Genomic DNA, 23,125 nt, shown 5'->3' with positions numbered 1-23,125 from the left:
AACTTGCACAACCCCATTGTCACTGTTAACTGGCATGAGAGTGCAGACCTTGAATTCTCCATCAACGACTTGGAACCTCTGTGCGTCTGCAGGCAGCTGGTTGGAAATGTCATCACAGCCTTTGAAGATGCTCTCCAAGTACGTCCATGTCCTCTGGACCTCCATCCAGACCATCAGCACAGAATCTGCAACAGTCAGTTGCTTCTGTAACTCCACCACCTGGACCAGGAAGTGATCTACATGCTTGCTCTGAAAGACGCCCTGCAGCTGAACCTTAAGGATGAGAACATGGAGACAATCTTAACTTTCAATCATTGGCAGTTTCTTGATTTCTCTTGACACTTTGGTTACTTTGCATCAACCTTCAGCCACATTAGCATGTCATGCAATAAAAAACAGGGGGGAAAACAAAAGTATTTTTTCTAACAAAGCTCCTAATTGGTGGCTATAACCCCTCAGTCCCAATACATCTGCTGTATTTGTACAAAGACTTTTACAGTGCAACAAAGCTCTGTGTCCTGCAGCAGCCGTAAATCTAAGAGCTCAATAGGAACCAGTTCACCCACAGCTGTGCTGTTAGACTGTGAATGGATCCTTTTTCACAGCTGAACTCTCATCTCCATTCACTGTCACTGGTCCCTGCAGACAACAGCACACACACACACACCTGATGATCCTCCAGGGTTTCGATAAGTGCTTCGTCACATCTCAGCAGAGGCACCGAGGTCTGGTAGTGGTCTTCATAGGTCAACTCCATTGATGCCCACGTTTCACTGATTTCTGTCACAACCTGTATTGTGGAAAATGGCCAATAAAAAAAATCTCATGATGCATTGTTATTGTTGTCTTTATTATTAATATTACAATTTTCCTCATTAATATATGTAATATTATCATACATTGTTATTATGATTATTACTAAGACCTGATACTGATATTTGTTTCATCCAAAATGATCCATATGATCACACTCATACTGATTTATTGGACTTCTTGAAAATACCTTCTCAATAGCCACTTCTTTGACGGCCTTGTCCACAATGTTGCGCACTTCCTCTTCAAACAAATGAAGCTGAAGAGCCAGCAGGTCCTCTAAGGTGGTGCTGTCAGTCACAGTGACGTGCATCTATTAAAAGACAAAGCATCAGAACAGTTCTGTCTGCGGTGAATGCCGTAGACAAAGACCTCTCCTGTCGTTCACCTGTGTTGTCCTAATTAGCTGCACCCAGTGGCGCTCCCTTATTGCCACGTTCTGCAGATAACTCACGGCCCGCAGTGACGTCAACAGGTTCTTTATGTAGAGGTCCAGACCCCAGTACACATCCCAAACACGGGCCTCCTTGTCAAGCCTCCGTATGTCCTACACAAACAGGAGGTAGGTGAACATGATGAGTTATTAGGGGCATCTGGTACAAACAGCAACGGTGCATGACAGCACGACAGCAGGAGAGATGTGCTAGTGTGATGTAGCACTGTTGGTGACCTCACCTTGGCAAACCTTCTCAATTCAGCATCCATCTGGTCCACATTTATCTGCCTCCACTTGGTCATCGTCCAGTTTTTCACATGGCTCTGTAAAGATAAAGTCACATGTGGAGAGGGCAGTGAGCCTGACATTCAGAATTTAGATGGAGAAAAAAATGAATGGCAGCCACAAAAAGGATAGGATGAGAATATTTTTTAATCAGTACAGCTATTTGTTTTTAGGCTGTAAATATGAGTCTCAGGTTGACTGGGTCCCACAGGTGATCGTCCAGAAAGGAAGATCAAGTTGAGGACCAAGTGTAAATGTTTCTTTCGATCGATGAAAGCTTCATATGTTCACACAATTTAGGACTCAACACAGTACTCACCTGCACAAATATGACAAGGTCCCACAGCTCTTTGAGGATGATGATCTCTCGTCTGCAGAGCTTGATGTCTCTGTAGTCAGGAATAGTGACGTCAAATAGATTTGTGGCCTCCTGGAGTTCAGCTACTTCTTTTTCCATGTCTTGAACTGATTTTTCAGACTACAAATATTTGAAAAAAACAAACAAACACATTTTCATGTAATAAATATTACAGTCTCATTTTTATGTTAGTTTTGCAGAGTTTTGCAACCGGTACCTTGTCCAAACTGTTGTACGGTTGCAGTGCACTGTAAATGAATGGTGCTGAGGCTCTGAACATCTCCCTGAATTTGGTTTGTTTTACCTGAAAATGAAAAAAATATATATATATATTATGCCATCAAATGTCAATGTTTTTGAAAATTATCACTAAAAGTGCCTGTCACCTCAAACGCCATGCATCGCCTCCGCAAGACCATCACTTCTGCATTCTGCATGGGGGCCACCTCATGTCTGACTTTAATGGCCAGTTTCTTAGCCACACTCCATTTCTCTGGAAGTTCCTGTTTGGTTTCACAAAAAGTTCAGATTATTTTGTTCCTGAAATTTGAAGCTAAACAACAAACCAATGTTTTTTTCTTTCTTTACCTCCATCTGAGAATAGACCTTCTCTGGTATGGTCACTCCGTATTGTTCCAGGAGAATCACTGTGTCTTTCAAAGGCTCAAACATCTTGTCTGTTGCTATTTGTCTGTCTCTGATGGCCAGCAGGTGGCTCATGACCTTAACCAGTCCATGATGGTCTCCCTGAAATCCAGGATGACTCAGCCCTTCAACAATGGCTCTCATGAACATTTGGAGCTCGTCGAGACTGAGTAGAAAAGTTCACTGTGTGAAATACTTGTGTAATGCTGTAGGAATGTAAATTTGAATTCTAATAAAAGGTAAGCATCCACCAGGATTTGCTCTTTTCCTTTAACTTTATATGTTTTATACAAAAGACTGAGTCTGTGTCTTATAAAAGTAAATGTGATTTTTTGTCATATGACCAATGAGGCTTTAAATCTGACTGTGAATCTGATTTTCAATCACCAGCGACATAAACATTTTACCTGTTGGTAACGTATGTCAGGAGATGCTCTTTGAAAAGCCAGCTCCACTTCATGACAATGTTAAGCAGACTGACTTTGAAGAACTTGACATCAACTCGAAACCATCCGTTGAAAACTCTGAAATCCTCCAGCTTGGAAATCTCAGTATAGAGACCTTCAAAGTAGTCGATCTGTGAGTGGACGGAGCCGGAAAACAGTGGAATCAGGAGTAAGAGTGTAGTACTTGATTTCACAGACACTTTTATTGTTGTTTTACCTGTTCTTTGAAGTTATTGATTGTAGGTGGGCTCTCAGGCAGCAGGTCTGCTCTGTGAGCCTCCACCTCTGCAGCTGTCAGCGCTCGTCCATACAAAAGAAACAGGTGCAGGAACTCAGCCCTGTCTTCCTGCCACAGATGGGTGTAGCAGTCAAACTTCCTCTGGTAATTTATTCCTTGCTTTAGAACGTTCTCCACGCGAGCCATTATTTCTTGTCTCAGGTCCAACAAATCCATCATGTCATTCATCACATCCTGCAAAAGTCGATTTACGTTAAATATGACGAGTGATGCCTCTGCTGTGTGAATATAATTTGCATGAAAAATATTTGTTGTTTTAATATCACAGCACAACTAATACCTGGTATGACTCGGTGTTCTGGTGAGTGGCCACTCTTTTAATATTCACAGAAGTCCTGAATATGTCTCTGACCAGTCCTTCTATCAGTTCGTAGAGGCCGTCACCTGCGTCTCGCTCCAGCGAGGGAATGAAGACCATTTGTGAGCCACTAAGCACCAACTGAGCCTCAAACAGCGGGGCCCAGCTGGGCCGTGACTCCATGTTGTCCACAAAGAACTGAAGAGAGTGGCTGATGTAGCTGAAGAGTCCGTCCACCACCATCTCATCCACATACTCCATGTAGGACTGCCATGTGTCTGATGTCGACTCAGCTTGGTAAAGAACCAGATTCTCCTGATATTTGTTTTTGAGAAAGAAAAAGTTGGCAAAGCCAAAACCAAAAGCTTCAATATCATTACAAATTTAGGCACATTTTTTTAAAGTAAGTAAGATTTTAGTTTTATTTAATTTAACCTTTTCTTTAATGACAAATCTAGTATATCAAATATTGTTGTATTGTTTGATCAAGAATAAATAAATAAATAAACCTACCTGCACAAGCTCATGTACAGTATCTCCATCTTTTATCATTGCACTGTACTTCTTGTTGACACGGTCCCCTCTGTCCTCCAGCTGTATGGATGAGCCTTTCTTGTTGTCTTTTCTACAAAACATAGTTTGTTTGCTCCACTCTTTCATGAGAAACTGAATGGCTTCACAGTTCTCCTTGGCTCTGCTCACCCGACCTGCCAAGTGCTGGACCAGGTCTTTGGTGGTGCTGATGAAGCTGCCACAGTCCAGATCTTGCCATGTCAGTTCGGTCTCTGCTCTGGTCAACTGTCGGTCTATGGTTTCCAGCTCGGTTTGGATGAGAGGAAGTTCCACGGCAAGAACGGTCTGCTTGAGCTTGTTGTACCAATGCACCAACAGCTGCAGAGTGCTTACGTACTTCGTAAGGAATTGGAAACACATGCTGGTTACTGATGAGGTCAACAGGTACAGATGAGGGTAAATTAGGTTGTTTTAAATGTGTCTTACCTTTGTGAACATTTCACGTTTATCATAAACTGCTGTGGCAGCTTCAGGGATGTGGATCTTATGAAGTGTCTGTATGTATTTTACATCTTTTAAGACTTCAATAAGCTGGGGAGAGAAAAAATGTTCTTCTGTATTTATTTTTGGTGATGCAAAGAAACTAGTGTTGTACAATTAACACGAGGAACATGCCACTGTGTAGTGACCTTTGGATTAAAGTTGACAGAGACCAGTCCTGATGAGGCATTTCTGGAGATGAGTGGCTGGTTGAGGTTGATCAGACAGGACTGCTCGACACTGTTACACCACTCAGAATGCACGTCATGCTCATATTGGTCCAGAAGACTCATCATCTCCATGAACATGTTGTTCTCCTTTACCAAACCCCCACTCCTTCCAGGGCTGTAAAATTGAAAAGATTTCGTTAACCGTCATGTTCCACATATTTTGATGGCTAAACATTGTCCAATTCTTTCTTTTCCCACTTCTCCCTTAAGGGTCAGTGTTCAAATCATCTGATTTCACCTCATCCTATTCATGTGTTCTTCGGCTAAAACTAACCATCAAGCCTTGACTCCAGTAAATCTTTACAGATGAATTCCACATCCTGTTGACTCCAGTAATAAATCTTTACAGATGAATTCCACATCCTTTGTTTAACACGTGCCCTGTCAGTCCCCAGCACACATCCAAACCATCTTCACATGGGCTATCTAACTTTTTTTTCTGAACTTTCTCTCTGACAGGCTAATTTTATAACCTCCATCACTGTCACTCTCTAAAGAAATTGCAGCATATTCTACCTCCAGCTCTGTTTCCTGTCATTAAAACAGTCCAAATGTCTACAAAACGTATCATCCAACCATCACAGCTGGTGTCACAATCGTCTAGTAAACCTTTTCTATCAATCACGCCACTATCCCGCATCCACGCATCACATCTGACACTTGTCTCCACCCTCTCCAACCTACCTCCTTTTACCTCTTTCAGTGTCCACAGTTTCAATCGTTGACTGGCATTTGACCATGTCTACTTCTCCACTTGTTGCATTATTGTTTTCTCGCTCAATTTTATCCTAATGCATGGATTTTTTTTCTTGCTTGCTCAGAATCTAATTTCATTTCTTTATACCACCTCTCTAGGTTTTTCTTCACCTGCTATCTATGCTATCTGCCTAAAGATGTTTTGCTTGATGTAGTCTACCCACAACCTTAGCCAATATATGCACTGTACTGTATCATTGTCTTGCTTTCATGTAATCTGCACCATCCTCACGTATTTTTCAGCCATGTCCTTTGTTTCTTTAAGTTCATCTCTTGAAAACCTACCATTACGTCATAATCCAATGCTATTAATCAAGTGTTTTTACTTACATCTCAAAAAATTGTTTTATTTTTTCCCAAGGGGTCTGAATACGTTTTCTAAGCATTTTTGTCCACTTTAGAGCTCCAGAAGTGTGAGCCATATTCTTAATTCCTCCACTTTCTACCTGTAAACCAGAAACAAAAAAGGAGAGGAAGAAATTCATTTTTTTCTTTTTTGGTCATTTGTCTTAAAGAGAGATTAGGATTAATGTAAAACTATCAAATGACATACCTGGTGAGTCCAGCTTTTAAACAGAGTTTTACACTTCTCCAGCTCTTCTCTAAAATATTGCTGAAGTAAAACGAGATTAGGGCTGAAGATTTGTCTGATCTGTCTTCTCTCCAGAAAAGGTCCAATGATGGTCAGAAGCTGAAGAAAGAAAAAGAAAAGAATCATTTTTGTCTTATTTTTTAGCCACATTTAGTTTAAGTGTCATCCAGCCTTACTCACTTTGGAAGCAGACTCCAGTCCTGAACAATCCTTGAAGGCAAGGCATAAAAGGCTGGCAAAGTGGCGTTCAAAGTCAAGCATCCACACCTTGAACTCATTGTATTCATTTTCAAAATCCTGATGAATAATTAAAACATGAACAAGTCATTCATATATATTACAAACAATAGCAGAATTATTAAAATTGTTTTTACAACTTCCATTAAACCAATATATAATGTGCAGCGTTAGATTGTCACCTGAGAGTTTAAGTCAAATGGGCTGTTTTCACTGTGCTTTAACAACCGGCAATGGTGACTAAAGTCTTGATACATGTGAGAAGCATGTTCACTACAGGCTTTCCCCTGAAGTCCTCCAAACTCCAGTTTTTCCATTCTTTGGAAATCCAGCATAATTTCAAACAGGTCCTGCAACAATTTTCATAAAAACATGGAAAAAACAAACCACAGAATGTCAATGTGAAGCCTAAATTTGAAAAAAAAAAACCCCACACAAATCAATAGCCACTGCCTCACCTCCAACTGCAGCATGCGGTTAAAGAACTGGTTGAAACGTGCAAAAATCATGGCAGATGGGAAATCCCAGGGTGCATGTTTAACATGGTTGGCCAGCCTCTCCCTGTGGGTCTGGTAACTGCCTCTGAAACATCTGAAGACTCGAATTACCCTCTTTACCATTTGTAGACTGTCTACTGTGTCCTCTCTGAGCAGCAATTCTGCAGATAAGTATGTTGACGCCTTTGGGGAAAAACACATACATGGTTTTATACCTTTAACTGTCACCACATGCAGAAAAGTTGAAACACGGCTGATGTTTGATTACAACTACATTAAATATGTACATGTGTCCAATATTGAAAAGATATACGATTAAGTCTCACCTGTTCAATAAGCATATTGCACTGTTCTTGTAGCAGCACTACAATGCGTGCTGGTCTTTGATAAGATTCACAGTTGGTCCAGATAAGGTAGAGCGTGTGAAACAATGCAGGGATGCATTCTTCCCAAAGAGGAAATGCTTTATTTTCCAGCTGAGACAGATGTGCATGTAGTGGCTGTAAATGGAGGTTTATGTCCTTGGCTTCTTGGAGCGCTTTTTGATTCACAAAGATACAAAAAAGATGGTCATATGATGCTGCCATATTGTCATTTTGTCAAAGGACAAACTGCAATAAGATGCGAATTATTCTGTCGCTTGGAGCAACCACGCATACCATCGAACACATGTCCAACAAGAGTCTGGATGGTTGGATAATAGCTGCTATCCATCATCTTTAGCATCTTTGCCATCTTCTGAACTGTGGGGCCCTGAAGCTACAAGTAAAAACAAGTAAATTGTCTATAAAAAGGTCAAATATAAAAACAGGCAACAGAAAAACAATCTTTTGGAGCAGGAGAAGGAGAGAATACCTGATTATAGATGTTCTGTATATTGCTGAGTCTAGAAGCCCAAAACTTGAACTCAACATTGGGACACGGATTACAGAATGTCTTTACAAGATCTGATGAATCTTCCTTTACAATTTTCTGGATCAGACTGGTCCAGTTGATGACGTGGGTCTCAATAGTGTGGGCCAATACCCGATCATAGTTGGAGCACCTGTTAAAAAAACGGTAACACATAATGAGAGGTTCGTAGACTGTTATCACAACCTCCAGAATGAAAAAAAACAAAGTCAAATCCTACATTTCAAAGGTGTTTGAATGTTCCATCCAGTCTGTGCCGGTGGGGAGAGGGAGGACAACCTCCCCCAAAAGCTGTCCTCTTAAGACTGACGTTTTACTGCACATGCCATCCACATGTCGAATTATGTCTTCAGCTGTAATATGTGGCCACATCTGGTGGTTTTTGTTATTTGACAGCAGTGGGGCGCATACCTTACAAAAGACAGGAAATGAATACAACGCAGACAACAACACAAAGGAACTTTACAAACAAAAATAACACAGCAGGTGTGAGATGTAGGAGGAGAGAGTACAACAGTCACCTGCACCACTGTGCCTGACAGCTGCAGGAGCGCTGATGGAGACAAGACGCCATAAAGCAGCAGTTCTCTGCAGTTTTCTGTGGTCACAGGCTCCCACCTCTTCTTTAGGAAATATAATTTCTTGTCGTGAGAAATAGGTGGCACCTGTATTTGACACAATATTGTTTAGAGGTGAGAAGTAAAAAAAAAAGTCACTAAAGATAACCAAGTACCAATTACATGGCTTAATATTGTTTTCTAACAACTCTAAAGTTGCCTATTTTTAAAAGATAAAGCTAAAATCTAGCTATGCAGGAAGAGCTAATATATGTAGATAAGTATAGGCAAAAAGGAAAACTGAATATTTACCAAATATAGAAATATATTTTTAAATAAACTAAAAGTTCCTAGTTAGCTACCAATCCAGCAAAAATAGTTAGTTGTTAAAAAGGTAGTCAAGAACATAAATGGCTAATATCTAGGGCTAACATAAAACACAGTAGCAGTAATTAAGTCAAATATAGCTAGTAACTGAGCTAAATGGTAAATACGTTTGTGTATTCCAAACGACACTTAAGGTTAGCCAAAATAGCAACATAGTTTTGCAAAAATTTCAATATCACTAATGGATTAAACTTGGAATAATTAAAAGGAGAACTATTTTAAAAATAAACATCGACAAATATTGGTATTATCCCTAGTTAAGCGCATAAATAGATGACAATGAGCTAAAATATAAAACACAGCAAAACACTTCAAATAAAGTTATTAGCTAAAAGATAGCTTGCCATAGAAACAATGGTTTATAAAATACCAAGATATAGATGAAATACAATTCTCATTCGTCAGAAAAATATATTAATATTTCCTAATAAACCGAACCAGAAATACCTTATATTAGCATTTTGGGTTAGTACGGTATTATCACATTATCACAGCAGCACTTTCGTCGTCATACCTCCTTAAAGGCCACCACACTGCCTTTGTGTAGAGTGAGAAATATGACAGGCTCCTTCTCAAAGAAACCTTTCAGAAGGTTCTGGAAATCCTCGCAGGCTGCGCTTCTTTCCCAGGTGTGTTTTTGAAGTTTGAAGCAATCACAAACTGTTTTCTCCACAAACTTCACCCTGACGTCCTGCATAAAAGTGTTCCCTCCCTGCTCCTCAGACATTGTTAATCAAACCAAGAGCATGATCGGCGCAGTCATTTTCTCCAGCAACAAATTTAGACGGAGGAAAACTTTTTTAAAACATATTAACAAACAAACTTCTCCCAGAAAAGTCTAATCGGAACGCAAGATTCTCTGAGGGTGGGTTCGCGTCCCGTTTCTTAGCAACGGGCACCCCGTTCAATCACTGCCTGCCACAGACTGGTGTGACGTCACTGCCAAAATAAGACTAAAAGTGAAAGAAAAAAAAGAAATTTTTTGTAACTGTATTAAATAATAACCAAAGACCGGGCAAATACTTCAAGAGTAAAATTAGATCGATACAAGTTTTAAATTGGGCTTTAACATAGAATCGACCTGAGTTACTAGTAGAAAAAAATGTTTTCAAATCTCAAATTTATTACGTTTATTTCTTTCGTTCCCACTCGTAATTCTATTAATGTATATTTTTATCTAAAAAGATAAAAAAAGGTTTAAAAAACTATTTAATACAAACATTCTCTCAACTACTTTGACGCCTCATTCAAACACTGTAGTAAAATGAGTGTTTGTGGTCAGTTTGTCGTCCTGGCAGCACATCACCAAAGAAAAGCATTTACAGGCTTTGGTTGTGTGCTCCCCAGAGTCTGACCTTTTAAGAACACTATAAAATGTCTTTTATACAATTACATTTGTAAAAACATTCAGTCTGTTAAAATACCTGATTATCCACATGCATTTTACAATATCACACGTTCTTCACAGACGATTGGTGTGGATAACACCTAAAATACATCACTGGCCAAATTTGGACCTCAGCCTACATGTTACTATAAATACTAGTAGTTATAGTCGTCTCACAGGACAATATTTTTAATTGGAATGTGGAATATAAGCTAGAAACTACTGCATGGCAGTGAAGAAACACCCGACTGATCAAATACAACTGATTTGTAATTGAAGTTTGTCCTAGAAGTGTGTGTATTCAAAACCATGGTTAAAGTTTTCTAACTTTTTTAAAAGTTTCTCTTTCTTCTTTTTTTTTATTTATGTCAAAGCTTCTGTGATGAAAATAAAAAAGGTCAAGATCGTGATACAAGCTGCTCAGGTTCACAGGTGGCACCACTGTTTTGAGCCATATCAACAGCTACCATAAGACCACCTGCAGGAAGGAGGTCACCTGCCTGTTGCTATGGTGTTAATAACAAGTTGGAAGCAAAGCATTCAAGCAGTTAAGGCGAAGATGACTCCTGATGTAATCCACACGCTCGTTTTACTCTGAAAATCCGTACAGGTGTTAACATGGTTCAGAGCACGAGCCACTGGCTTCACTAAAATAGTCTCTCCAAATCGCTTTAAAATAAAATAAAATACCACTACCATGAGTTATACAATAGGGCCGACAAATAGTCTTAAATAGTTGTTTTGTGATTATTTACCATAATTAAAATCAATTGAAACTACAAACCTTGAAACAACAAATAAATAAATAAATAAATAGTGAAATTAGTTTCATCATTCCATGCTTAATAATTTGATTGGTTGTACTGACCCTCAAAACAATGGATTTTTCTGGATCGTGTTTTTTTGGTAAATATAATACATATCAATACTCAGGTCCATAAAATGTGATGTCAAGTTACATCCCATAATTTATGTCAATCCTGGTGGATTCTTCAGAAATAGCTGAGTGATAATATAGTTATCTATCTATTCTACATAGGCCAGGATTTGAACCTGCAAATCTACCAGTCACAATCACAATCCTTTACTCACTTGACCTTTAGCCTCTTTGGCTGCAGTATTAGTAGCAGTAACGTCAGTTGATCTGCAAATACCAGCGGCCGTTGGCTCCTGAGTGACTTTAACCTATTTCTTGTCATACACTGCCGTCTACACCTGGCACTTTACCCACTTCCCAGAAGGTTCCGGTGCCAACCTTTGCTACACTGCTGAGCTGGTCGTCCTCATGTCTCTGTCTCTGTCTCTGTCCACTGCTGGCTGTGCAGTCTGCCACAGGTCTGCCTGCTCCTGACTCTCATTGTCTGCGTGGCTCATCTTTTGGCCTTCAAACACTGCAGCGTTGTGTACATTTGTAATATGAGGCAGCTCATCAATGACTGGCAGTGTCAACAGAGCTTTGTTGATGATGCCGTATTGATTAACAAAGTGAATCACAACACAGCGCCGCAGCCTGACAGCACGGTCAATCCAACGAGCGGCGGTGAGGAAGCACACGTGTCATCTGAGACTTCAAATCAGTCATCGTGGTCTAATGATGTGAACTATTTTATTAAAATGGCCGCTCGTCTCCGTGCACAAGTGTGTGTAAACATCGGTACATCACTGTAGGAATCCTCTTCTCCTTTATCCCCTGCTGTTAGAAAAAGTAAATCAGTGAAATGTCCAAACAGAAACTGTAAAGACAACAAAACAAAACAGAGGCCAGATGTAGGGTTAGTAAGGTTTACACAAAGAGATACAATTCTTTTTTACTGTTTAATTGGATTGTAACCCACAAATGGAACAGTGTAGAATAGAAAATAATATTTAAGAATTATAAAAGGTAGGAATAAAAAAGAAAAAAAATGTAATACAAGCTAGAATAAAAAGTAAAGAACAGAGAGAAGATGAAAGTAATAAAAGAAAATAAGAGAAAAAGGAAAGTAAGGAAAGAACAGAGGCACTTAAAAGGTGTTTTTTATTGTATTTTAAATGACCAAAAATATCAAATGCACATTTGATTCTCAAAAAAGTTGATAAAATTTTAAATCTTTAACTACAGTAGGTCAAGTGTTTGACCTCTACATAGCACGTCCAGAGTCAAAATTGAAGTTCACTTTTACCAAATCTCACACAAACAAAGTCTTACTTCTTTAAAGTTATGTAAAGAATCTGAAACGTTTCCTGCTCAAAACTCAAAAATCACTCACAAAACTCACAAAACATCACATATCAGGCACTATTTAAAATATATATATATATATTCATGTTCATATTTTATTTTACACTATTATCCATCGACTGTTCTCACAAATAAGGAACTGTCTACAAGACAGAAAAAACAATCCAGATTCTCTGTTGTGAAACAGTATACAGTATGAAAGTGTGTGAAAAATGTACATGTATATATATGTTTTATATACATATAACGTATTATTTAAAAACGTTTGGAAAAAACGATGCAGGATTACAATATTGAAGTCTGCAAAGAATGGATTTTGCGTTTGCTTATCGTCACTAAAAAATCTGGCCTGTAGAGGGCACTAGCTTTTCTCTTTTGGCAGATCTTTATGGAGGCCGAGATCTGGAGAAACTGACATCCAACCAGAAGAGAACGAAGTTTGTCAAAATTAAAATTTGTACTTTATTTATTTATTTTAACTTAACTTTTTTGTATTAATTCATAGGTACCACATAGATAGATTACAGAAAAAACATGTGTGATGTATTGGTAAGAAACAACACTGTGCACATGGAGAGTTTTTGCACAGTTGTTAAATAAGAAACATTTGCTTTAAAAAAAAACAAAAAAACGTTTCGATTGATGTGTCCCCACCTGCAGTGAAAACGCTGATCAGACTAAATCCCAGCAGATCGTAAAGGGTCTGGGGCTGTTATGTAAGCCTCAGAATGAACAAATTTGTTAGTCCACACCCGAGGGCATCTGGTGATGGATATGTTGTCCTGAGGGAGCAGGAAGCCGCAGTACAACAGCAGGTCGCTCATCATGAAAGGCCTGTTTTAAGTGTTCCTCTGCTGGGAAACAAAAGCTTTAAAGGCAGCCATTACCTTTCAATGGCTGGTACAATTCCCATTGTTTAGTTAGGTCACACACACATACATGGCCTATATCGGAACATATGGCATTAATTAGCCTTAGGTTTAAGCCTGGTCTAGTTTGCGTGGTTTAAACGGTTATCAGTGTGGAGTTGGGTTGCAGTTAACTTCAGTGGTTAAAAAACGTACATAGAACCGACTGGTGGAACAGCAAACGGAACATTAGGCCGTACTTTTCCTACATTTCTTCATGATTGCATCTACACAGCGGGACGTTGTCCCTAAACTGTGAAGGAAGCCGGGCCCAGGCGCTTATAGCACTCCCCTGAGGACAGGCAGACCACTAGTGTCTGAGGGTCTGGTTGATCCCACTTAATCAGCATCCTGAGAGACTGGCACTGCCCCCATGGCCATAATGCCTGAGGTCACTGTGGGCTTCTCAAAATGAAGTGAAGCCGCGGCAGACAATGCTGCTGTCAATCAGCCTTAACCTGAGCCGGGCCCTTTATTTCTCATATAGTGTACTTGTGTAATCTTTCACTCCATAAATGCAAATTAATCTCATCAATGTTTTGACTAAGACGGGCCAGGATACATAGAGAGCATCTTTGCATATCAAATACCTGGAGTCCTCACAGTACAGTTTCCATTCTCTCTGGCTGCATAATGGACTGTGAGGGTAAATCATGGACGTCCTCTGTGTTAATGACACACACACTCACAAATTCAGAGAGTGTTTTTATCAGGATAAAGGAACTGGTGAATTTGAACTGTTGGTACCTGCTATTGCATTTTATTTAAAATCACAGTATGTGACAAATTAATCACTTTTGTGTTTCAGTGGTGGTTCAGCCACAGGTAGGACACATTTCAACAGTTTTTACTGACCTACACCCAGGGTTCTACAGCACAGGCTGATAAAGCAGCTTTAATATGAGAGAGTAATAGTTTTAAACATATTTTAACATTTAATTTACTTTATATTTTTAGAGCCAAACATTTGGGAACAAAGTGGAGTACAAGGAAACCAAACCTTGTCCAGATGTCCTCTTTAGTCCTGCGAAGTAGATTTTGGTCTATGTTTGTCTTAGAGATGTGTGAGGACTCGCCATTTTACTGGCCCGTCTTTGTATTCGTGACCAGTCATTAGCCTAACAAGACCTGGCAGCTCACCTGGTTTACGAAAAATCTCCAAAGAACACCTGTGGGGAAGAGAAGAACAAGTTCACAATGTTGCTAATATTCTCACAAACACGAGGACATTTTGACCTGACCAGGCGATGTGACAGCTACTGAACTAGAAGATTTCACACTGAGAAAGGTTCTGAGCCAGCAGATTAATGAAACAGTACAGAATTCTATGATTCAGAATTCTATCAAACTTCAAACCTGTTAGTTTTACAGTACAAAAAAACCCCAAACAAAAGAAACAAACAAAAAAACTTCAGACTGAGTGTCCACACTTACATTAAATTATCATCACTGTGAGATTTGATTTTCCACACTTGTTTTCTGTTAGGATAAGTAGTATTAAAGAAAAATGCTAGATTTCATTATCCCGTGTTGGCAGGAAGAGCTGCTCTTAGTGAGATCATCACAGCCATACGCTGTTGAAAATACATTTATCTAAAACCTAACAGGATAATGAAGACACGGGAGAAATGCTTCCTGCAATTTGCAGATGCTCTTCTGTTTGGTTCAAGCCATAATTTGTTCTTGTTTGGATGGCAGAAACAGTCAGTGGTTTGAGGTTTGCCGAGGTAATATCCCAGGGGCTTGTGTCAGTCCAGCACCATTATAAATGACAGAGCTGAGTGAGCCTCCTTGGCTGTTTCTCAACACTGCCGGCTTCCTCCAGGCTCTGCGTTACATTTACAGAGCGTGTGCCCTTCTCTTTTTTTGATTTCCTAATCCCAGCACGAGCAGAAGAACGCTGGCGCTCCGTGAGATATTCCGCTCACGGGCTGTGATTTATGATCTTCTGGTGCAAGGCTCAATGGTGAGAGATCACAGGTGTTGTGGAGCTTGAGTAAAAACTTTTAATATGCACACCTCGTGGTCTGCGGGTGAGTACGGCACAAGGATTACTGCCATTCAGAGAGGAGGAGGGGTCAACGAATTAATCTGAGGAGCCAACAGTTACTTGATATACATTGATGTCAATTACACTGAGCCAAGGTAAAAATAAAAAAAGGGTTAATATTAAATAAATTAACCTATATTTGATGCTTGAATTCAAATAGTAAAATCAAACTGAATTCAACAAAATACATTTAATTAAACAATATTCAAAGCTTAGATTATGGAATAGATTGGCTGTCAATTATCAGGATATTGACGTCATGGTTGGTGATATTTCTTTGTGGAGATCTTCACATTCACAGTTTTTTTTTTGTTCCACAAGATTTATGCAAGTACCACAAAGCTCAACCTTTGAGTTAGCAAATTTGTTGAAGATTTTAAAATACTTTATTGAGGTTAAAGAAGAAGAAAAAAACAGGAAAGAAAGAGAAGTAGAAAAAAGTTGCTGATGAAGAGAAGGAAGTAGAAGAAAAACTATATATTTTTTTTCACATTTCTCTACAGTTTGGCTGTGATTTCCATAGACAGATACTGTATCTTTTGACTCTATATAATAAGGCTTTTTTCCGAAATATGTTTTTAATGCTGACAACAGCTACAGCACCCGGTGCAGTTTATCATTAAAACTGATGACACCAATTATGTTGTATCTTTGCATTGGAGAAAAAAATTTCCATTCAGAGATTTATTTGCGTCGTCCTCCTGCCAGCCAGCAGCAGATTTTGTCATGACACGTCACAGACGACTTCGGGTGCACAGTAACAACCCTCATGCATGATTTAATAACAGTGATCTGTGTTAATCACCCACACTCCCTTTTCCGCTTCTTGGTCTGTGCCAGACGGATTACTGTAAACTGCACCAACTTACCTAACGGCAAAAATCTTGTCTTCTAATGGCTGCGTTCAGACCCCGGCTCCTGTGAGGACTGTTATCCAGGTGCAGCGGTCAGGAAGTCCCTTCAGTTCTGTACAGCTGAGTGAGAGGTGGAAGTGGAGTGACCTTTTCAACTCAGCTCTTAGTCCCTGAGGCCATTTTTGTTTTCTCACCTACTTTATAGATAATACTTCAATTAGAAATAAAAGGACTGAAAATGTCACGATCACAAAAGACATTACTGTTACATATAGGCTAGATAAATAACAAAAGTAAGAAAAAACATTATTGTGGGTTCAGAAACCATGGTTTAGCTTTGAAAAGTTTATAAACAACCCGAATAATTATATTATACTAAAACAACACATAATGCTATTTGAATAAATACTCATTGACATTTATTATTACAAACACTTTCTCTAATAGTTGGTGTTTGTGGCTCTTTGGTGAATTTTATTTGGAAATAAAATGATAAAAAATGTAGTAAAAAATGAACAAAATGTGTCAGACGTACACAGAATGTGAGGTATGAAAATATAATTAGCATGTTATTCAAATACTGCCTAGTTCCACTAATACTTTTATTAGTTTTATTTTATTAGTTTAACTAAAGAACAACAATTGCTCCTTTTGAAACTCAAAACAAAATAGGTTTTTAAAATAAAAAAATTGAGAAAACAATAACAGTTCTGTGGCATATTAGCATTGTATTAGCATTGGAATGTTGAGAACAATTCCCCCAACGTCAATGCCACCTATACCTTTAACCACAATAGTTGACTCTATCTTTACACAATGTACTTCTACTACAACTCAAAATAATTTCTGTTTCTACTTTTTTCTTACTAAAATATCCAAATTCATGTGATCGTGGCTGAGCAAACAGCCGCAGCAGCTGATGGATGCTAACCGCTAACCGCTAATCTGTGGCCCAGCCAAAATGTCACCTCCGCATTCATGATAAAAATGTCCCTCCTCTAGGTTACACTGCCGATTCATTTGCTCCCCACTCTGCCTCCCCTCTCCTCCCTCCTCCTCCCCTTTCTTTCCCATGTCCATTAGACCTTGCAGACTAATCGAGCAGCACCAATTGCTCCCGTGGTGAGATCATTAAGTAAATTATTTTAAGATCAAACGGTCAGCAGCCACAATGAAGTCCTGTGTGATGGTAAAAGCCTCAGAAGCAGCCACCCACCCCACTCTCAAATTAAAGCCCAGTGGGGAGAGTTCTGCACCTCTCAGGTGGATGCCCCCACCATTAGGCCTTTTAGCTGCAGGCTAAGGTAGGACCCACTAATTGGTCCTTTGAACAAAACTAACCCACTGACAGGATCTGACTTGTACGCAGCTTAAGAGTACAAAATGGTTCCTGGCCAAAGAGCACAGTTTTAAAGCGCTGTAATGGTATAGCCATTACCTACAGGGAGAGAGAGTTAACACGGACTGTTGTGAGGTAATACGTGAATGTTGGACTTTTTATAAAAGAGGGATTTATAAAACGGGCGGTGGGGGTATTCCGATTTTTATTATGGGTCTTTTATTTGACAGTTAAGACAGAAAGGCTGTGGTTACATTTACACTTAATTTGATCTGAGCTCATTTTGGTTTTCAGTCAGAATCAGTTGGCAGACACTGTGTAAGTGGAAACAATAGCGTTCCATTCTCACAGTGTTCTAGAAAATCTGACAGTTTCAACTCGTTCATTTTACAAATGTGTTTTCCGAAAAATAAACTTTAGTTAAAGTCAAAGTAACTATGCTAACTAATAATTGGTTTTAGTTAGCACGCCGATGCTAAATTAATATTTATTTTTAGTAAACGTGACTATACTAATATAAATAAATATAAAATATTGAAAGTGACTCACCTCCATCATAAAGCTAATAAACCTGATCCATTTAAGAGCGTCTTGAAGGTCGCTGAAAGAAAAAAAAAATATTTTAAAGTTTTTAATTCTACTTTCAGCAACAACTGAAATAAATGTGTTTCTATTAAAACTGATGTATTTTTTTTTTACATAAATGAAATGGTGTCTGTACAAATATATGTATTTATTTATTCTATAATATTTACTCATCATAAAACAGAAACCATCATTGGCTGGGTGTACATTAAAGTACTTTATGGAACATTTGTTCTTTTTTTTTTTTTTATAAATACTTTAACTTCATCCTTTGTTTCTCTGCATCTCTGGCAGGTTAACCAGCCGAGCTGGTTTTGGTTTGTCCTTATAAAACAAAAGATCCCTCGATTAAGTCAGGTGTGTGAGTAGGTGTGTGTTGGTCGGTGTGTATTGTACACTGATCTGATGTAAAGGTCATCAGACAGCCATTATCTACAAAGTGCTGTTCCTGGATATAAAGGTCGACAGCTCAGCTTTTAACGGGTCAAAGTTTCACTCGGCTAAACAAAATACAGAGCGTGCGCTGTATGTTATGGACGGACAAAGTCCTACACATTAGACAGAGACGTGTTGGCCTCAACAGGTGACTTTGTTTCCTTGTTTGTTTCACGTGCAAGAAGCTGTCGATTTGTGAAAATTACGCACACAGCAGCAACAGCATTTAGCAGGTGTTTATTCCCCTCAGCTGAGAAAGTGTTGAACTTACAGTAGCTCCTGGTGTAGAGACAGGAACCAATGCAGCAAAGTGACTGTGAGAGTGATTTATCCTGCGTTGGCATCAAGCGTCAGCGTCATCAATCACAGGGTTTTAATTAGTGATGGCTCCCCTTTGTGGCTGAGAAATGTGCATGTAATTCAATTTGGGACTCGCTGCTGCCTCAAGAAGCCCACACAAAGATTCGTCAGCCCACTGTAAGATCATACACACTGGGAGTGTGGGGGTTGGATGCTGCAGCTGACGACAACACACTCACTGCACTACAAGTTTTTTTTGTTTTTTCAATTTAGATATGTATGTCCTATAAAAGTCCTTAGCCTTGTTTAAACCTGAACCCCTGCTTACACAGAAAAATATAAATATAATATATAAAATTATGGCTAAACATGTTCTAAAGCATCTTTTTCTTTATCAGATAAAGATCATTGTTATTGTCAATATGCTGTAAAATGATGGTCTGAACATATTTGCATAGAAATACATCTGTATATTCCTACCTACTATTAGGGGAAAAAAAGAAGGAGCAATGGAATGTACTGGAATAGTATGTAAAAAAGTAGATAGTTGTAAAAATTAAATAGTAAAACACAAAATATAAAGAATACTAGCATCAAATTTAAAAAATGCTGTTTTGGATATTATTTTATAAAAAATATAAACGTTGCACTTGATGTGAGAACAGTTGTGATACAACACTAGCAACAATTTTAAAAACACAAATCAAATTTAAAAATAAAGAATAATCCCAGGTTTTTACTTCAGATGAATTGTATATAAGAACACAAAGTATTATTGTATTAACTGTGTATATATATTTGTGTTATCGTTTACTTAATCATGTAAAGTAATAGATTAAAAACTAGTAAATGTGGAGTAAAAATGAAATATGTGGGAGAGCAGAGATGGAATTCTAGAATTGGGATAATCATCATGAAATAAAAATCTTGACAAGACTAGTAGTTACTAAACTGACTTTAACTGATAATTTCTGGATATTTTTTGGAAAGAAAATCTCCTGTACAAATAATTTGGCACCAAAAAATAAAACTTTTGAAATTTAAAAAATTCAAAAGTCAGACTGTTCATGGACCTGGTTACACCTTTAAAAAGTGAGCAATATAATGAATAGAGAAACCAAGAGACATAAAAGCTGTTTAGGAGAAATTCGTTGCACTGAGTGAGGTCACTACTACTGTACTTTGTTCTCCCCTGAGGAAACTCACTGATTCATCCTCTGGGCTCCTGACATGCAGGAACCTCTTATCCTTCATTTAAATGTTGGTTTCTTCTGATTTCCTCTTCAATGGGGAACTTAACTGATCTGAGCGGCAGCAAAGGCTCGGCCCTTAAATAAAAACAATGACAGCTCCAAGAGTTAAGGCTGCCATTGAAATGCTAAGATATCAATGGCAGTTATTTAGTTCACCGAGGACACTTGAAAGTCTCTTATCTGACACATGTTAATGCAGCTGACTGTAGTGATGTTTATTTCACAGCCATCGTCCACTTCAGTCAGTGAATGACCTGCCTTTGCATCTGAAATCCTGCTTGTTATTCACAGTTTGACCCCTTGACCTCAAAACTGCAAAAAAACAAACAAAAAAACAAAAACAAAAAAACAACACAATGCTACGATTGGTTTGGTCACAGTTCCCTGTTTCAGTGTAGTATTAGAAAGTATTAGTATTAATAATCAGTATTTGTGTAAGGGTGTAGATTCTTGCAATTTAGCATGTGTAATAATAATAATAATAATAATAATAACAACAACAACAACAACAATTATATTTTACAATCTATCATAACATTTACAATCAATTATATTTTACAATCTATCATAACATTTACAATCAATTATATTTTAAGTATATTTGTAACGAAATATATGAAGCAATCTGAACTATTACTGAGCGACTACATTCAGTTCCCAGGGCGTAGATTTGCCCTCAAGTGGTAGATAAATAATAATTAGTACTCTACGTGTATTTTAAATAGTGGCTCTGAAATAATAAGGACATAAGAAAATTGTTGGTTTGAGTTTTTGGGTTGTGACCCATATTTTTTTAATGCTAGGTTGGCCAGTACAATATGGTCTAAATAACACATGCTAGTGCTAGCTGGTTAATTCTAATTTACAATACATTTTAGGCTCAATGATTTCACTAATCGGATCAGAATAAAAACAGTACAAGAATAGAAACCAGTATAAGATTAGATTTGGCCCACATGTGGGACTCGAGCCATATATTGTCTAGCGATGTGACAATAAGTCATTTTTTTGTATAAAAATAAAGACATACATTTCTCCTCTCTGCTATAGTGACCAGTTGAATGAACAAATGTACCGGGTGTTTTAAATACCATTTTAAGTGAACAAACTTATTGGCGTCCTCCAGTTCTTTTCTGTTTATTTTGGCCGTGTTCTCTTAGCTCCTCTGTGGATTAAATTGCACAGAGTTTCCTGTCGACACTTGGAATAATCAACTCTAAATACCAGCTTCTTCCCTTTATGCTGACGTGATGACAACAGGAGATGATGTTGATCAACAGTCTGATTGTGTTGCCGCAGGTTGAAATGTCAGATTTTTTAGGTCTGTCTTTTGTCCCCGGGACAGATCAGCTCTGTTACCACGTCCTGCACCAATCACTGTCCTCCATTCTTTGCGTTTCTGTTCAACTTTCAGAGGCGCTGATTGTATTCCGTCTCCGTCCTCAGATGATTCCCTCTAACAGCACCAAATCAGTGTGTGCCAATTCCACACCAGCGCGCTGCTCACAATCAAGCTGACATTTGGTCTATGAAAATTTGGCCACGCCATTAGCTGAAACTCCAGACCACTATCTATGGGGTTATTTTAAAGGAAATGTTAGCTTCACCGCTGCTGATTGACTCTAATCAGCCACACCATGCCATCAGCACTTACCCTTCAAGACCGTACGAGCGGGTGATTGATTGAGTGGGAAGGCTGGGAAATTGAAAAATATATAAATATTTAGCAATGTCTTGATGTTGTCCAAACTGGAGGGAGGCTGTTTTGATAGATACATGTCATTTGCAGCCTGAAGGTCTGACGGCGGCTGAACAACCATGTTGTGGACTAGTTTGGGTCATTTATTTTTCTGTTGTTATTCTGTTACCAGGAGTCAACACGGCAACATAAACAGCATGTTGTTATCGCTCAAACGGAGAAGATCTGGCTGCCAGCAGGAGTGACTGTTACAGCTGTCAACACTCTTGTTGTTAAAAAAGATTTACAGCCGAACACATCACAAGTATTGACATGTGAGTCTATGTGCTGAACAGGTCTGAAAAAAAAAAAAAAAAAAAAGAAAAAAAGAAAAAAGAATTGTTGACGCCAGGCTGATACTGTACTGTCTGGAACCACAACACGAACAGACTCCAGAGCCACCGCTCCGGGCCATTCTCATACTGCCTGCATATTTTCACCTGCTCAAGAAAAATCACTACAGCGCAGCACTAAAAGTGATGGGCTGGTGTATAAATCACGGTGTTCAAACAGTGGGATCATGTACATTTAAACAGGGGTGCAGTGTTACACACGCTGACATTGGGAAAGCTCCGTCAGACTGTGTCCAGAGGCTACGAGCTGCAGCTACTTCCTGTATCCTGTGCTTGATGGCGAGGGGCCTCACCTGGTCTGTAATCTGGAAGGAGTGATCACAAGGAGCCTGAGTGAAGAGAATTCCGCCTGTCCCACATCAAACGCAGCAGGACAGTAAATCAGACAGGTAGACGACACCGTTCTCTCACTCATCCCTTCTATCCACTGCTGGTCTCCCCCAGGGCACGGCTAACAAGTATCTCAGCAATGTCACCTGACAACACAGTGGAGCCATTTTAACCACAAAACCATTGTACATGGTGTTGTCATGTGGCGCCCTCACAGAAACACAAAACAAACCAGAGTACGTCACACGTGTTACATTGACCTTATTCAGTCGATCGAATTTAATAGACCATTCTTAGAAAGTACATATCCTGAGGTTGCTCAGATAAATGTCTTTATATTCCAGCTCCTGGACAATTAACAAGTCCAAACCTCACAGGTATAACCACGGTCAATGTAGAGGTGACAAATATTCTAATCCTTAAAGGAAACCTGAAGACCTGGAGAAAACCAGCACACACAGAGATAACCACTCCTCCACTGTCTGGCCCTTTGGAAAAGAAACCCTATAGTTAAATGCAGTGGTTCACTAGAGGTGTATAGTGGTGTCTTAATCTGACGTTTGTTTTGTCCG

General features: G+C 38.9%; 1 protein-coding gene across 1 annotated transcript in view; it reads right to left on the bottom strand.

Moving 5' to 3' along the window:
• Positions 1-11,633, bottom strand: part of si:dkey-233k19.3 (dynein heavy chain 11, axonemal) — a 43,107-nt gene extending 31,474 nt beyond the window's left edge. The window contains 26 exon segments of the mRNA XM_008323361.3: positions 49-273; positions 668-790; positions 1,004-1,126; positions 1,202-1,360; positions 1,489-1,572; positions 1,854-2,012; positions 2,110-2,196; positions 2,279-2,395; positions 2,481-2,703; positions 2,945-3,114; positions 3,201-3,455; positions 3,562-3,894; positions 4,093-4,488; positions 4,579-4,683; positions 4,782-4,977; positions 5,949-6,064; positions 6,172-6,309; positions 6,391-6,507; positions 6,630-6,797; positions 6,906-7,127; positions 7,271-7,482; positions 7,604-7,703; positions 7,800-7,989; positions 8,077-8,267; positions 8,378-8,521; positions 9,315-11,633. Of these exon segments, the coding sequence (XP_008321583.2) occupies positions 49-273; positions 668-790; positions 1,004-1,126; positions 1,202-1,360; positions 1,489-1,572; positions 1,854-2,012; positions 2,110-2,196; positions 2,279-2,395; positions 2,481-2,703; positions 2,945-3,114; positions 3,201-3,455; positions 3,562-3,894; positions 4,093-4,488; positions 4,579-4,683; positions 4,782-4,977; positions 5,949-6,064; positions 6,172-6,309; positions 6,391-6,507; positions 6,630-6,797; positions 6,906-7,127; positions 7,271-7,482; positions 7,604-7,703; positions 7,800-7,989; positions 8,077-8,267; positions 8,378-8,521; positions 9,315-9,527 (4,566 nt within the window). The 5' untranslated portion in view covers positions 9,528-11,633.
• Positions 11,634-23,125: the final 11,492 nt, after the last annotated feature.

Source organism: Cynoglossus semilaevis, chromosome 13 (assembly GCF_000523025.1).
Source record: "Cynoglossus semilaevis isolate Cse_v1.0 chromosome 13, Cse_v1.0, whole genome shotgun sequence".
Taxonomy (NCBI): domain Eukaryota; kingdom Metazoa; phylum Chordata; class Actinopteri; order Pleuronectiformes; family Cynoglossidae; genus Cynoglossus; species Cynoglossus semilaevis.
The sequence above is the reverse complement of the archived record's forward strand: the minus strand, read 5'-3'. Positions and strand labels throughout refer to the sequence as shown.